The sequence below is a fragment of the Gymnoscopelus microlampas genome, assembly GCF_963454915.1.
Source record: "Gymnoscopelus microlampas genome assembly, chromosome: 24".
NCBI classification, from domain to species: Eukaryota; Metazoa; Chordata; class Actinopteri; order Myctophiformes; family Myctophidae; genus Gymnoscopelus; species Gymnoscopelus microlampas.
The window spans coordinates 2,595,313-2,612,595 of record NC_139961.1 but is presented as its reverse complement, the minus strand read 5'-3'; the positions used below and the strand labels follow the sequence as shown (position 1 = coordinate 2,612,595).

General features: G+C 40.2%; 1 protein-coding gene across 1 annotated transcript in view; it reads right to left on the bottom strand.

Moving 5' to 3' along the window:
• Positions 1–8,673: 8,673 nt before the first annotated feature.
• The window catches only part of LOC311041050 (uncharacterized protein), a gene marked incomplete at its 5' end in the record, with an annotated part of 56,089 nt that continues 47,479 nt past the window's right edge, over positions 8,674–17,283 (bottom strand). Inside the window, 4 exons of the mRNA XM_084051486.1 lie at positions 8,674–8,776; positions 11,109–11,210; positions 15,241–15,356; positions 17,049–17,117. Of these exons, the coding sequence (XP_083907612.1) occupies positions 8,699–8,776; positions 11,109–11,210; positions 15,241–15,356; positions 17,049–17,117 (365 nt within the window). The 3' untranslated portion in view covers positions 8,674–8,698. The remainder of the gene's footprint in view (positions 8,777–11,108; positions 11,211–15,240; positions 15,357–17,048; positions 17,118–17,283) is intronic.

Genomic DNA, 17,283 nt, shown 5'->3' with positions numbered 1-17,283 from the left:
AATGTAAAACATTCGCAAACCAGGAACAAGTGGTTCCATGACTGTCATGTTTCAGGGTCAGGTTTTTTCCCCAGCAGTGACAAACAGCTCCCCCTACTGGAGAGGAGCTACAACCACACAACATCTCTAAGGTCTTCCATACATCAAATGGATCAAATGCAGACATATTTTACTGCAAAAGTGTTTAAATTGATGTATTGTTATTATAAACCCCTAAACTAATGCTGATGCAACAGAAATAAAGCCTGACTGTACCACAGGTCCTGGCCACCACCCTGCCCCGGCCCCAGTGGTGCTGCTCATCGACGGGAACCTGGGCTACTGGCACGGTGAAGCTGATGGTGGCACAACGTGGCCGTGCTCGTGATCACAGCATGGTGCCAGTGATACTGGACACCATGACCAGCAACCTGGGCTGCAGGAGGTTAACCCATTAAGACCGGGAACGCATCTGTATCATTTTAGATTTCTTTGGCTATTCAGCTCATAGCACGGCACCAAGCGCTATGAGCTTTTAGATCTGCTATTTTTGAAAAATAATGAAAAATGTGTGCAAACCGTTGAATATTTATGTTTTTAAAGCAAACATTTTTGCTTGCTTCTGGGGGATTCTACAAATGTTCGCTTCAAAAGTATATACAGTATACATTCAAAGATTTGCACAAATTGTCACGATTTTTCAAAAAAGAAAATAGCAGATCTACGCTATGATCCGCGCTATGAGTTTGTAGATCTGCTATTTTTGAATAGCCAAATTGATCTAAAAATGACAGAGATGTGTTCCCGGATTGAATAGTTTAACAGACATAGGCATAGACTTGAAGGAGAATCTCACAACTGTCTAACTTGTGAGACAACACATTCCGTTTAAACCAGGTTTACAAACTGTATGGTGTAAGGTGTAAGGGAATGTGTTAATATAGCATCACAATCACAGGTCCCTGGAACAACAGATTTGTCCACGGCCAAATACATTTCATTTTGGGGGTCCTTGACATGAAAAGGTTTGAGAACCACTGCTGTAACCTTTTCATGTCAAGGATATATACTCCCATTTCTCACAGGCTTTATTTCCTTCCAAATCCTTTTTTCTATGACCTCCTTGAACAAAACCTCATAATAAGTAAACATGGGCATTTGTAAGTGCACTAATTCTTTGGACACATTGTGCAGCTTTTGAATCAAGTATACTTAAATGACAAGATGGGGCTGCAGCTATCCATTATTTTCAAAACTCTATTGATTACACATTTATATATATTTTTACATTTTTTTTTAATCTACAAATTCGAATTGACTTTTTGTCTAATTGATTAAATCAAGTAGATTAACCCCCAGCCCTATGACCATGACCATGTTGCTGTGGATAACATGTTGTTTGTATTTTTTTATGGGTTTGTTTTTTATCTGTGTCACATGTTTGACCCAAGGAGGCTTTGTCTGTCGGTCTGTCCCTCTTTTCCTCCCCAGCCATTCAGGAACGCTTCAGACAGCAGTGAATGGGGACACTTACAAACATTGAATTACCTTTAATTCAACTGGTTTAAACACGTGCCGTGTAACTGTACAGGATCTGTACTTGTTGTAATTGTGGTGCCTAGTTTGGTTCATTATTGGCCATTAGATCATATTTATGGAATAGTTTAAAGAAAGACATGTCTAAATGTGGTCATTAACTACAGTACATTATTATTATATAACTGTCGTGCAACATTCAAAAACTAAACATAACCCCACCTTTTTTTTTTGTAGCCACAACCCTTCTTTCCTCTCAATTTTTATGTAAAATTTCAGCTGTCCATTCATATTTTTTCTATAACCCCTCCCCTTTATTGTCTGGAAACCAGGGGGAATAAACCCCCCCGCCGTCCCCGCTCTCGCATGGTCAGGACAATCTTCAGTACCTTGCTTCACGGGACTTAGCTGGATTTGACTTGGCAAACCAGGATTCGAACCCGCGGCCCTTAGTGCGACGAGCCCTAGCCTGTTGGTGGAACTGCTAGGCCTTGTGCTATGACTTAGTCCGCCACGCTATTGGTACCGGCTAAACCTGATGCTTTCTGTGTTGCTTTTGACTAGTGCTTCTGTAGCCCCTAGAGGGCAGTAGAGGGTAAAGAATGAGCGGAGTTTAGGTCAGATCATGAAGGCAGCGTCTCTACACTTTGCAGCACAAGATCAACGCATTCTCGTTCCCAGGGTGAATAGTTTATATCAGACACCAATTCATTGTATTAACGTCTCTCTAGGTATATATAATGTGACGAACTCCTGTTCCCTAACTAATAAAATAGCCTACATTTTCACTCATGTCATTGTTATCCAAGTACCAAAAGTACTCATTATGCAGAATGTCCCACTTCAACTTTTCAGATTGTAGTGGGTTGAGCTTTATGCTGGTTGCCCCTAGCAACGTCACGCCCCCCGTAATCAACAGGCAGCTGTACGTGGCCGCTGGTTAGTTTGTCTGGCTGGTCGTGGCACCGTTTCCGTGTCTTTCTTAAGGTACCATAACTATGTATTGATGTGTGAGCTTGGAGAAACCTAATGTTGTCCTAACTGCTCCCCCGACCACCTTGTAAACGGAGGTGCTCCCGGTGTCCGTCCAGTCTGTGCCACTTTATGGAGGTCGCTGCGCACATAGTAGTTTTTGTTTTAAGTCATTGATCAGGTTATTATGTCCCTTTGTTTAGTTAGAAGCTCCGTTTGCCTCTGCTGTTTTTGTCCTTATTATTTTTGGTTTATTGTTTGTGCAAACCAGCTGTTCTCACTGATAATTAGAAGGCCGATAGGTGGGTGGTCACGGGTGTAGTATTGGGGTTTTGTTTTTAGCTATAGTGCATGATCAAGAATCCAGTGTTGTGTGTATTTTAATATATTTCTCTCTTGTCTTACAGTGAGTGAAGTGCTTGTGTGCGCTTTTGATGGCAGTGAAACCCCTCTTTCCCACCTATACCCCCCGGCTACTGGTATCTTAGCTAATGCCCCTTTTTGATAGATATTTGTACTATGTTTTCATTAGTTGTGAAATTGCTGCTAAATAAATATATTTCCTAAACTTCATGAACTTTCCATTTTTAGATGCTTATTCTGCCTTGAATTATAAATAAAAACAAACATCATTTTTAAACTGGAAACTGCCTCTTATTACTACTACTATATTATATTACTTATATACTACTATATAACTAACATACTTACTATACTTACTACTATATAACTAACTAACATACTACTATATAACTAACTAACATACTTACTACTATACTTACTACTATATAACTAACTAACATACTTACTACTATACTTACTACTATATAACTAACTAACATACTTACTACTATATATACTTACTACTATATAACTAACTAACATACTACTATATAACTAACTAACATACTTACTACTATATAACTAACTAATATACTTACTACTATATAACTAACTAATATACAACTAACATACTTACTACTATACTTACTACTATATAACTAACTAACATACTTACTACTATATATACTTACTACTATATAACTAACTAACATACTACTATATAACTAACTAACATACTTACTACTATATAACTAACTAATATACTTACTACTATATAACTAACTAATATACAACTAACATACTTACTACTATACTTACTACTATATAACTAACTAACATACTTACTACTATATAACTAACATACTACTATATAACTAACTAATATACTTACTACCATACTTACTACTATATAACTAACTAATATACTTACTACTATATAACTAACTAATATACAACTAACTAATATACAACTAACATACTTACTACTATATAACTAACTAACATACTACTATATAACTAACTAATAAACTTACTACAATATAACTAACATACTACTATATAACTAACTAACATACTTACTACTATATAACTAACATACTACTATATAACTAACTAACATACTTACTACTATATAACTAACTAATATAACTAACTAACATACTTACTACTATATAACTAACTAATATACTTACTACTATATAACATACTTACTACTATAACTACTATACTTACTACTATACTTTAACTAACATACTTACTACTATATAACTAACATACTACTATATAACTAACTAACATACTTACTACTATATAACTAACTAATATACTTACTACTATATTACTTACTACTATATAACATACTTACTACTACTACTATAACTACTATACTTACTACTATACTTACTAGAATATACTACTACACTCCACCCCCTAGCTCCACCCATTCCTCCCTAGCTCCACCCCTGTCTCTAGCTCTGCCCCTTCCTCCCTAGCTCTGCCCCTCTCTATAGCTCCACCCCTTTCTCTCTAGCTACACCCCTTCATCCATCTCTCTGTAATATTTCAGCTGCCCGTGTATATTTTTCCTATAACCCCCTCCGCTGTACTGTCTGGAAACCACGGGGGAGTGATCCCCCGGGCTCACCCCGCTCACGCACGGATGAGATGATCTTCGGTACTCGACACTGGCGCAACTTATTTCGACTAGTATCTGGCATGGCAATGCCAGTCCTTGTGACTTGAATTTAGTCCGCTAGGCCATCAGTACCGGCTGAAATTCACTGCTTTCTGTGTTGCTTTTAAGGCTTTCTGGGTGTGTGAGTTCAAACCTCACTCACTCCTTACCCTGAACCTTTCCTTGTAAAGGAAAGATTCCTGGTAAAGAGCGAGCGGGGCTTGAACCCACAGCCTCTGGATTATGCAGGCAGTGTCTTACACACTGAGCTATCAACTACTTACACACTGAGCTATCAACTACCTGACTGTGATAAGGTCTCCATTCGTCTTTGACAAACAACACACAATACCAAAAAAAGGATCTTAACAGCATAATATTTTGTCTATGGTTTGTAGTGCTGTTGCTTGAATGTTAATGAACCCCAATGGAAACGAAGCCTTTGGCTTTTCTATTTGGCCTTCAATCCTTAGCACAGCACAGTGGTCCACTGGATTAAGAGCCTGCCTGAGAAACCAAAGGTTATGAGTTTGATTCTTAACTGACAATATGAACACATTTGGAATAAATATATATATTCTTTAAAAGTTTTGTCATGGGGGGCCCTGACACTACTTTTTCTCTTTTCACAATGAGGTCCACTGCCAAATAAATGTCAATTTGGGGGTTCTTGGCAAGAACATGTTTCACAGGTTCAAAGGTAAGCTGTAGGTGAATGGTTAGTGTGACTGCCTGGTGCGCCATAGGTTACAGGTTCAAGGCTCAACCACTGTAGTTGGCCACAGACTGTCACTTCCCTACAAAACCATAGCAATGATTAGATCACAATCCAAAATATAGAGCTTATGGGGGGGATAAAAATGATAATTTAACGCCTTTTAAATGAGTATAGTCTGACTTTTTTTTATGTTTTACAACTTACATTTTGTAAAGCTTGACTCTGACTTAGTAGAGTCTGCCTTTTGTTTCCTTTCAATTTGTAACATTACAGCAGATATCCGTTTTAAAGTCATTAAATGGTTGTATGGTAAAGTAGGCTGCTTTTGTGGGAGTTTGTGCGTGTTTTGGGGGGGGTGGAGAGTTGCTTCTCCTTCACGCGCTGGACGAACGACTGCCTCATCTCCTCCTTGCGGTGCTTGCAGCTCGGCCTGGAACTCTTGGACCTCGTAGGTCTCCTCTTGCAGGCTGGTGGATGGATGGATGATCATGCAAGCAACATTATAAAACGACCACAGCAGCAAGCCAGGATGTCCCTGAGCAAGACATTTCTAATTACTCCTCTGAGCTGACTTTTTTTTTTAATACAAATCTTTCTTATGACCCGAAATATTTTCAGATATTTAACCGTCTTCACTGCACAAACGCACGCTCGCGTGATAGCATTACTTTTAATTTGACACTGTGATCTACCCTCTGCATCCATTATTTATGACTGCTAATGGCTGGAGCCGTGTCTATTGATTGGGCTTTTCTTACCTCAAACCTAATCATACCGGTGCCCGTCTGGAGGGTGAGGCCGACTCTGGTCGTCACTTTAACATCTATATGTGAGCTATGTCTGTATTGATGGCGGTTCTTATTGTTACGCTCTCTCCTTTCTCTACTCTGAACCTGTAACTCTTGACCAATTAATTCATAAACACTTATTATATTCAACACTGATCACATTTGAGGTATTTTATACCTAGTTTTTAATGTCATCTCTCTCTCGACTTTTCTTGGAAGGCTGCAGATTTGGACATTTTTGAACTGAGAATAGCATACGTTTTTTCAGAAAACTCTTAGGAATTAGAGGAATCAGTGGTTCTAAAAAAAAAAAGGCAGATATACAAGCTACATCTGACCATGGCGGTGCGGTCTGGCCGCACGTCGTTGATCTGAACTAAAGCTATGCATGTAGATAGATTCTGAACTAAAGCTATGCATGTAGATAGATTCTGAACTAAAGCTATGCATGTAGATAGATTCTGATGAATAATTATGACAGCAACAAAATCAACATAGAAATTGTGTCTTTTTTTAATTGAAGCACAATTGGATTACTAACTGTATGTGTGGAAACGTGGGTGTGGTAATATCCAAAGACGACCCACCTAATTGGCTTTCTCAGCATTCACTTTTTTTTTCTCCCTCAGGCTGAGCTTAAAGGAGTAGTTACACCCACAAGAATGACGCATTTCCTATCAATTACACACCTCACATTAGTAAACAAGCCCAAATAAGCAATTACACTTTACAAAATCCCCCAAAAACACAACCACTAATATTTACAAGAGATTATATTAAGCAGACATGGCAACACTGGTAAACAGAAAAACCTGTTGATATGGACTCCCCCCCCCCCCTCTACATTAGAGTGGTGGCCGTGACCAGGAATAAGGTGAATATAATATACAGTATTTATTTTTACTTCAATACAGATGTTTAAAATATATAAATTAATGCAGTCCCATTGTGCTCACATTCTGTCAGGTACATGTCCACTTCCACTGAAATTATTGTTTGTTTGTTTTTTTCCTACCCAGAACCCAAAGGGTAAAAGTCTCCCATTGGGACCCACGGTAGAAACGGGGGCTGTCACCCATTCTGGGCCTCTGAACCATAGCTTAAATCACCCTGCATGATGAGAAAAGAATGTTTCGAGGAGTGTGTGCTCTATAATAGGTATTTATGCAAGCACTTGGTTAACCATCTTGTGTACGTTGAGTACAAACATGAAAGAAACTTGATGACTGAACATTTTAATATAACTAATATATCCTTTAAAAACTTAAAATGTACCTGCACAGACACATTTAAGTTAAGCCCTCAGAAATTAATTATCCAGATTACATTTAGCAACCCATTAAAACCGGGAAAGCATCCGTGTCATTTTAGATTTTATACGTTGGCTATTCAGAAATAGCAGATATACAAGCTCACAGCGCGTCACTTAGTGCTGCACTGCAAGCTTGTACATCTGCTATTATTCTTTTTATCTTCTATCTTCAAAGTGTGAGAACTACTGATTAACCCATTTAGACCTGGAATGCATCTGTGTCACTTTAGATTTCTTTGGCTATTCAAAAATAGCAGATATTAGATCTCGCAAATACTCTTCCATTTACGTCCGGGAAACCACATTCTATAAACCTTTTCTCATCTGTCCAAACTAATGACAAACTAAGATGGTATTTGTGTTTGCGTGGCTAGAGAACCGTACTGTCCCTATTCTGGGTGAACATTCGCCTGAAAACAGCTGACCTTGTGTACAGGTTGTGAGCTTGTAGATCGGCTTTTTTTTCGGCAAAGAGAAAAAGGAGTGGTGTAGAAGGAAAATAAAAAGGAGCGGACGTAGTACAAACCGCTGGCAAACTCCGGTCAACGAAGTATATAGCGTCTTAGTGGTTAAGTTGCATTTACAGCTGAATATTATACCTTTTTACACTAACCTATCAACCCTTACTACTCCCCTGTTTTATAAGTGGATTTAGTTGGCGCCAGTGTTAATTTTGACAGCAAATCTTGATGTAGTTTTAGTCATAGTCTTTTGACTAAAGTTCCATTTAGTTTTAGTCACATTTTAGTCGACTAAAAGGCAGGCCTTGATGGCGTCATAATACCTAATTTATTTATATTTTGGGTAGGTGGCGAAAATAGCCGATCTACACTATTTCGGAAGCATAAAATGACTCGTCTTAGTTCTATTGGATCTCTTATCCACTAGTCTTCCCTAACACGTTAGTCTAGTCTTAATTATTTTAACAAAATTGACAATACATTTACTAGCAGTCATAGTTTTAGTCATCATAGCTTAGTTTTTATTTAGTTTTTGTCAGTAAAAAAAGGTAGTCGATGGAACATTTTTCGTCATAATTTTAGTCGACAAAATTAACACTGGTTGGCGCTTGACACAAATATAACCACCAACAAGCAGAGGAAAAACAAGATAAATAACATTTTGTCTACTTACAGCCTCAGCGCACCAATGAGGATGCTCGTATCTGAAATGGAACACCCCCCATGTCACCAAACATGTTTGACAAAGGGTACAAATACAAATGTAGGCCACTGCAAATACGTGGTTTCCTTCGTACGCGGTTCATGTCAGCAGACTGACACGGCCCTTAAAGTGAAAAGAGTCTCTGAGTGTGTTGTAGAATGTGTGTGTGTGTGTGTGTGTGTGTGTGTGTGTGTGTGTGTGTGTGTGTGTGTCTATGTAGAGAACAGGGGTCCGGTGGAAGCAGCTGTAAAGACGGGTCCTGTGTAGAGGCCTGGTCCATCTGCAGGAACCTGGGAAAAGAGACACACACACACACACACACTTCCATCAAACTTACTTGCATAAATCGTGGTGATTTAGTATCTAGTCCAGGGGTCTTCAACAGGGGGTCCGGGACCCCAGAGCTACTATAGGGGGGCCGCCAATCTTTTTTGAAATAGGATGTTTTTTTTTACATGAACCACTTGAACCATAGCATCCCTACTCTGAGGGGAACATTAGCCGAAAATAGCTGATCTACAAGCTCACAACGCCTCGTACTGCGAGGCGTTGTGAGCTTGTAGATCAGCTATTTTTGGCCAAGAGGTTTGGTGTAGGCGGGGAAAGGGAGCAAATCAAGTACTAAGTATTGAAGGTTTAAGTGGTTTAATGTCTGAAACAAACAAAATTTACCGGAACACTGATGATAGTCAATGAAGCCATCTATGAAATCTATGAAAAAGTTGAATCTGCAACACAATTGTAAACAATGCAGTGGGGGGTCCCAGCTTCATCTCTCAGCTAAGGGGTCCTTGGACTGAAAAACGTTGAAGACCTCTGATCTAGTCAAATAACATCCATCTATGTTACGGTGCATGATATCTACCAGGCTGTTTTGTTAGAAATACAAGTGGGTGAGGCCTTACTGGCATTTATGCACTATGTAAGTAAGTAGCCGCAGCCTGAAGTCCTCTGATTCGGCTCTACTAGTAGTTCCTTTAAAGTCTAGGCTGGTGAGACCTGGCCTTTACCATCAGGGCGCCTAGACTCCGGAACAGCCTCCCATTGAACCTCAGACTTGCTAGTCCCATAACCCAGTGGCAGTGGTTCTCAAACTTTTTCATGTTAAGGACCCCCATTTGAAAAGATATGCCAAGGACCCCCAAAGAGACGATTTTTTATGGAAGTACAGCAGTGATTCAAACATTTTAATTTAAGGACCCTCAGTTGATAAAGTACCATTTCATCAGTGTTGATTTAACTCTGAGTGTACAAATGGAACCAAATGGGTCAGGGTCCATTTGGTTTCATTTGTACACTCTCTGAGTTACAGACACATAAGGGTCCATTTTGTTCCTATTCTTAACTATCAGTCATTTGGCTGGGGACCCCCTGGAACCACCTCAAGGACCCCTGGGGGTCCCCGGACCCCACTTTGAGAACCACTGCCATAACCATTTTAAAATCTAAATTAAAAACCCTTCTTAACGGCATCTCAAATCGTTGAACTATTTTCAGCTTGAAGCACCCAGGGCCCTCCACCAAAAACGCTGGATGCTGAGAGTGCTGAAGAAAGATTTTCTGCCCTGTTAAAAGTGCTCCTGTGTGTCTTTACCAACCGCTAGCAGCTCGAAAAAATGCTTTCTGTGTAGGCCCCACACAGGACACTTTAACCCATTGAGACCTGAAGCCGATTCTTCTAAATCCCAACAGTATTCTGAAAAAACATACGTTTCTATATCAGTGGTGTATATCAAACCTGTTCATGTCAAGGACCCCCAAAATTACATGATTTGGCTGCCGACCCGGTGCCGTGCTATGAGCGTGTATGTCTGCTATTTTTAAATAGCCAAAGTGTAAAATAACGCTTTTTATCTCAAATCAAAAAGTGACACAGATGCGTTCCAGGTCTTAACACTTACCCTGCCCTAATTATTTCAGATTTTTTGCAGTTTTATGCCAGAGATTTTTCATTGAAAAAAAAAAAAGTACTCAGGAGCAGAGATACAGAATTTTAAAGTTTTAAGTTAACAAGGAAGTGGATAGGAGTCTAGACCATCTCCTTGGTCTTTGGGTCAATTTTTTTTTTTTAAAACGAGTCAACTCCATCTTGGCAATCAAGTGATGGATTTGAAAAACGAGTTAACTCGTTGTAGGCAATCAATGTGTTAATGGGCTAAAATGTGGGTTTTCATATCAAAATACCTTATCATGAAATGATGATGGCCATGATATCAGGGTACTGAAATGGCGTTTGTGTCCGATTATGTCAACCTCTACAGAGTACACTGTGAACATGACATGGCACCAACACAAGCCAATAGCAGATGTGTTCAGTTACTCTGCTTTTTACCAGAGAGGATGATGATGGTTATTATGTTGTTGTTGTTGTTGTTGTTGTTGTTGTTAGCAGAGTGCCCTATAAATGGCCTATTCCTGTAAAACCGTGGCACACAACATTGCCTTCCCATAGGATGTATTATGAGACATCCTTGTCTCATAATACATCTGTGCTCAAATCAGAGGAAATCACAGGTAAGCGCTTTCAGGAGCATGTGCCCTGTACGACCGGATGGTAACAAGCTGGAACAGTAGATCAGCCAGAGGCACGTGACTACTACTGGTAAGACTAGTACTGGTTACCTCTCCCATGGCCTGTAGGGCCACCGTAGCCGCCATGGCCTTGGCGTGTTTCTTGTTGGGACTGGCTGACTGGGGCTGGTGGTCCACGCCGTTTACTGTCACCTAGGGTACACCACACAGTAGTCTGGGAGGGTTAGCGTCGGAGCTTGGACAGCAGGGGCGCGGCCACTGCGTTGTGATTCAAATCAACAGCCAATGAAGAAAAGGGGGCGGGATCCACATGCAGTGGGTCTTGCATCTAAATAGGATCGACGGGAAGCAATTTCCCCTTGAGAAATTTCGGCCGCCATTGTTGTGTACTGCTGTTTGCCTCTCGTCGGACTTTTTAGACGAGTTGCACAGCTCTCAGACCGGTAAGAGGCGTCACATCCCGCCCACGAATACAAGGGCTCTGGCCCAGAAGTTCCTTCGCCCCGCGAGAGCTGGCGAGAACTTCTGGGAACTCAGATTAACCACACAGGGACATTATTAGAAAGAGAGAGAGAGAGAGAGAGAGAGAGAGAGGGGAAACATGCATGGTGAGTCATGTCTAATTTATGCTGTCACACGATGCTGCCGCGCACCAAACATAGCGGTTCTATAAGCTCACAATGCTTCACGTCCGCAATGTGACGTGAGCTTGTAGATGGGCTATTTCTATGACGTGAAGTGTAAATCAGCCTTTAGGTTGCTTAGTGGATGTAGTGAGCTATACACACATTTAATGTATTCAATACAGAGACATGGAAAGGTAGTGTGGCACAGTGAGGTGATGAGAGAGAGAAAGAGAGAGAAGGAGAGAGAGAGAGCACAAAGGAGAATATAAGTGATCATCTAAAAACAAGAATGACAAGTCATAATAAAGCCGCATGCGGCAGGCTTTTTTGGCCCCAATCTTGTCAACAACACAACATTTAACTATAAAGAAATGAAGATGACAAAAGACAGCTAATGGTTGTCAGGTGATGGACAATTAACACGTTGCAGAATGAATGAAAGATGCAATCAGAGTGATGCACAGCGAGCCACACAGTATAGGCAAAATAATAATAGTATTCAAATAGTAGCTTTAAGGCTACTAATCATTTATAGAGTTCTCAACTCAAAAGTTATTTGAGTGGGAGACAGCAGTTTGTGAAGCTGGGTGATTGTTCCTCCTTGTGCTTGGACATTACTTGTGGAGTCCCCCAGGGGTCAGTATTGGGTCCCAAATTTTTTATTTTGTACATTAATGATATGTGTGAAGTTTCCAAAGTTTTACATTTTGTGCTATTCGCGGATGACACAAATATTTTTTGTTCTGGAGATAACCTGAACCAATTACATATTACATATTACATAAATGCAGAAATGAATAAATTAAAATTATGGTTCGACAGAAACAGACTGTCTTTAAATGTGAAAAAGACAAAGTTAATATTATTTGGCAATAGAATAAACACACAGGTAAAGGTAAAAATCGATGGGGTGGAAATTGAAAGAGTAAAGGAAATACATTTTTTGGGGGTAACTATAGATGAAAAAATAAACTGGAAATCACACATCAAACATGTACAAACAAAGGTATCAAGGAGTATTGCAGTTATAAATAAAGCCAAGAAGGTATTGGAACAGAAATCACTTCATACGTTGTACTGTTCCTTAGTCCTGCCCTATTTGCAGTATTGTGTAGAGATTTGGGGGAATAATTACAAAACATCATTAAGTACAATAACAACCCTACAAAAAAGAGCAATACGTATAATTAATAATGTGGGTTATCAGGAGCATACAAACCCATTATTTCTACAGTCAAAATTGATGAAATTCGCTGACATTGTTGATTGCCAAACAGCACAGTTTATGTTCAAAGCTTATAATAAGTCACTACCACGTAACATACAGAAATTGTTTGGAGAACTGGAGGGGGATTATAATTTAAGGGGAAAATTTAAATGTAATCTTAAAGTTCACTATAGGCGCACGACTGGGAAAAGTTTTTGTATTTCCAATGTGGGGGTGAGGTTATGGAATAATTTTATGGTGGATCTAAAGAGATGTGCAAACATGAAACAGTTTAAAAAAAAACATAAAGACATGATACTCATGAGGTATAGGGATGAAGAAGGTGCTGGATATCACTAGGTACTGTTTTTTTGTTTTTGTTTTCTGGGCTGTTTTATTTTTCTTTCTTTAGTTTATTATAGAAATTGTATTGCAAGTATAGATGTTTTGAATATACTTGTATTGGTGTAAATGTATGTATTGTGTGCGTGTGCATGGATGTATGCAGGTATGTATGTATGTATGTAGGTACGTACATGTATGTATTGGTTGTATGTATGTATGTATGTATGTATGTATGTATGTAGTTATGGTTGTATGGATGTATGTATGGATGTATGGATGTAGGTATGTAGGTAAGGATGGATGTATGTATGGATGAAGGGGTGGGAGCTATAAGTTATGCTTCTTCTCACTCCTTTTCGAATATGCATTTTCTGTTTATCTGTTAAACAGAATTAATTGCTTTCATTTGTTATATTGTTTTTGTTTTTTAAATTGCCATATTCGAAATAAACTTTTCAATCAATTAAACGGGCCTGAAAATGAAGGCTCGGCCCTAACTGGGCCCGACTGGGCCGGCCCGGGGCTCGGCCCGAACCCGACTATTGCCATCATGTTAGGCCCAAAACCCGAAAAAAAAGAAAAGAAGATTTTCGATTTTTTGTTTTATTAAATATTTTTAATATTATTATTCTGTTCTGAATATATATTTATCTATTATGAAGATGGCGCTGACGGCAGCGGACATTAACTTACACTGTGCTTACACTGTGCTGATTTAAATGAAGTTAAATCCTTATCTTGCTCACGCACCTCTGTGCAATGAGATGCATCGTCTGCATTTCTCTGCCTCTCTCGACCGAGTCTTTGTCTCCCCCCTCCCCCCCCCTGACTGTTTGAGACCAACTCGAGACTGTTGTTAACCTATTAGCTTAAGTTTACACGCGTTGGGTGAACACTTTTATAATACTGAACTAAACGCGGGTGGATTACATTGTATTGTGAAAATCAGAAAGCACCGTTTCTGCCACTTGTGTAACTTAACAACACGACGGCATAGAGCACGCCGGTCAGTTATCGTAACTCACAAAAACACATTGAACAGCCTGTTATACCTTCAAATTAAAACCATCTGAAAACGACACATGTGTAGTGTACTGCGTGTATGCACGTTCTCGCACGTGGCTTGCTATATATGGAAAACTCGCTCCTGCGTTCTTCAATTGATTTCTGAACGAACCTGACCACTGAATGTACACTATTGTTGAAGGCTGGTGTACTGTAGACCGAAATTGCCGTGGGTTTTTGTATTAAAAGGGCCCTTGATATGGATGCATCATGCGGTAGGCAGTAGCCCTGAAACATGAATGTGAACCATGGCTACATATGCGGCAAGGGATTACAAGAACGCTCGTGCCCAAACCCACTCGCCCGGGTCTAATCCGGCGGCCTCTGTCCGCGAAATGAATGGGGGTGAGTGTGTTTTGGGGCGAGTATTCTGTTTACCTCGCCCAGAATCGCTTTTGTTTTTACTCTCTCTCACATGGTTAATACATTTGATTTTGGGATGTACAATACATGAAAATTACGGGATTAATAACGCAACTTGCGTCGAGAACTAATGGAGAGTGGACATTACCGCGTTTGGCTAAAAACAGTTAGTAACATCATACAAGCATACAAGCTAACTATTAGCCAAATTCGGCTAGCGCTCAGACGAATCCACTGAGAGAGGCGTGTTTAGTCCCATAGCTTGGGAGGACGAGGGCGCCCATTGGCTTAAACGACAGCCAATCACGCAAAAAAAGTGTTGCAAACATGAATACATGTCGGAAATCTGTTGGGTCAGAGTCAGACTGAATATAGAGCCGCTATGCTTTTCAGCATGCGGCTAAAAATGCCTGCCTGTCAAATACATGTTATGTTGTGTTTTAACAAGTTCTGTTAAAAATGACACAGGAACAAAAGCACACACACATGTACATGCACACTCATGCATGTACGGACCCCCACCTCCATGCACATACACGCACACGCACACACACACACACACACACACACACACACACACACACACACACACACACACACACACAGACAGACAGACCTTGAAGAGGAAGTTCTTGCGGTGGTCAGGGCCACTGTGATGAACCATAACAAAGTCAGGCTGCATGATCCTCTTCTTGTTGCACAGCTCGATCAGAGCCGACACCGGGTGCTTCCCTGGACGGACAGACAGACAGACAGACAGAAAGACAGATATTTACACAGAACTTTTAAAGCTTAACACAAGCGTTTTCCGTGTGTTGTCCGACAGCAGAGGAAACCCTGCAAGGCCCCAACCTGCTCATCATGAGCAGTTAGACATTCAGTGTCTTGCTCAGGGACACTTTGACTTTGACCCTGGAGTCGAACCAGGGTCTCGCTGTCACGCATTAGAGCCCATGCTGTATACTCCCGAAGCAGTCGGCTATTGGGTTGCCCCATTTAAAAAAAAATGTCGTCATGTGTGTTGGCCTTGACAGGTAAAACGCATGTCAAAGTGTCCTTGGGCAAGACACCTGAACCCTGCATTAGAAGTCCGCACACCGTTTGAGCTCCCAGTGGAAGAGTCTTTTTATTTGTTAGGCAACGTTACGACCGTAGCCGGTCTTCATCATACATTACAAGGCAAGGCGTGTTTAAATACAGGAAGGAGAGGTACAATACAATCAATGGCAGCAGTGGTAATAACCTACAGACTGACCCACCAAATCTACAGGCTCAGGCTGAATACAGTGTTGCCATATAGAGAGCTTGTAGATCTAGGGAAGAGCTATACGGGGGCAGTAACGCCATCACAACAAAAGGAAAAACACATTTCCAAATAAGGGCATTCAGGGTGGACAGTTTAAAGGGCCAACACTAAAAAGTTCATGTGCAATACATTTACCATTCACAGCTGAAATGGACACATGAGAATTAAAAGTACCTCAATAATAAAAACGCCTAAAAGTAACGACCACTAACAAAGTATGAGTGCAGCAGATGCAATGCAAAAAGTAAATAATAATAATAAAGAGGACAAAACAGAACAATGCAAAATGTCAGATATACAGAGAAACAATAAAAATAGAAAAAATAAGAAAAATACAAAAGAATCACAAGAATGGCTTGACATCAAACTCTTCATTTCCTTCCTGTATTTAAACACGCCTTGCCTTGTAATGTATCAAGACCTGATAAAGACGGGCTACGGTCGTTCCTCAAACGGTGTGCGGACTTCCCCTCTTTTTCGCATGTACGTACTGTATTGTTGTCCAGCACCCGATTAACTGCTTTAGGATGTGCGTGCTTACCCCTCGTTCCTAACTGAACCCTACATTGCCTTCAATGAGTCAGTCGGCGCTAGCTTGACATCATTGTGTGTGAATGTGGGAAAAGTGAGGACGCTGGTGTTGACTGTTTGCCGCTTCACCTCCCAATGCCCCCCCCTGTATGAATGAATGCACCATTGTAAAGCGCTTTGAGTAAGTTTGAGAAAAACGTAGAAAAGCGCCATAAAAATGCAATTCATTATTATTATTGGATTCTCTACAAAAATCCACAGAAAAAAAAAAATATGCATGAGTGAGAATGTCTTGCTGGGCAAATGTGACAGCAATTGCACTCTCAGGGCCCTATTTTGGGCGGCGCCCTACCCATTATCTATTAACTTCTTTGCTAGTTTTTACTATTTTGAACAAAATTTTCAAATAGTTCAAGTAGCCTATCTACATCAACACATTGTGAGCTTGTAGATTGGCTATTTGAACAATTTGAAAATGATTTTCAAAATAGTAAAAAATGGCAAAGAAGTTTAGGGATAATGGGTAAGGTGCCGCCCAAAATAGGGCCCTCAATGTTTCTGCAGGACTATGTGTGTTTCTATCTCACCCATCAGATCCTTGGTGACCACCAGTCCTCCTGTTTGCTTCAGAGGTTTCTCTCCTTCAGCAACCAGACCTGTAAGAAGCACAGCGTCAACATTAAAGTGTTGCTTCACTAGGGAGGTGACTTGAGGAGCTCAAGTAGCTTTCGAATAGCACGGCTCAACACCAGCCAAGTCATTTGAGCTAGCATTATTTGCTGTATGTATACACACCTTAAATATTTTATTTATTTTAGAAAC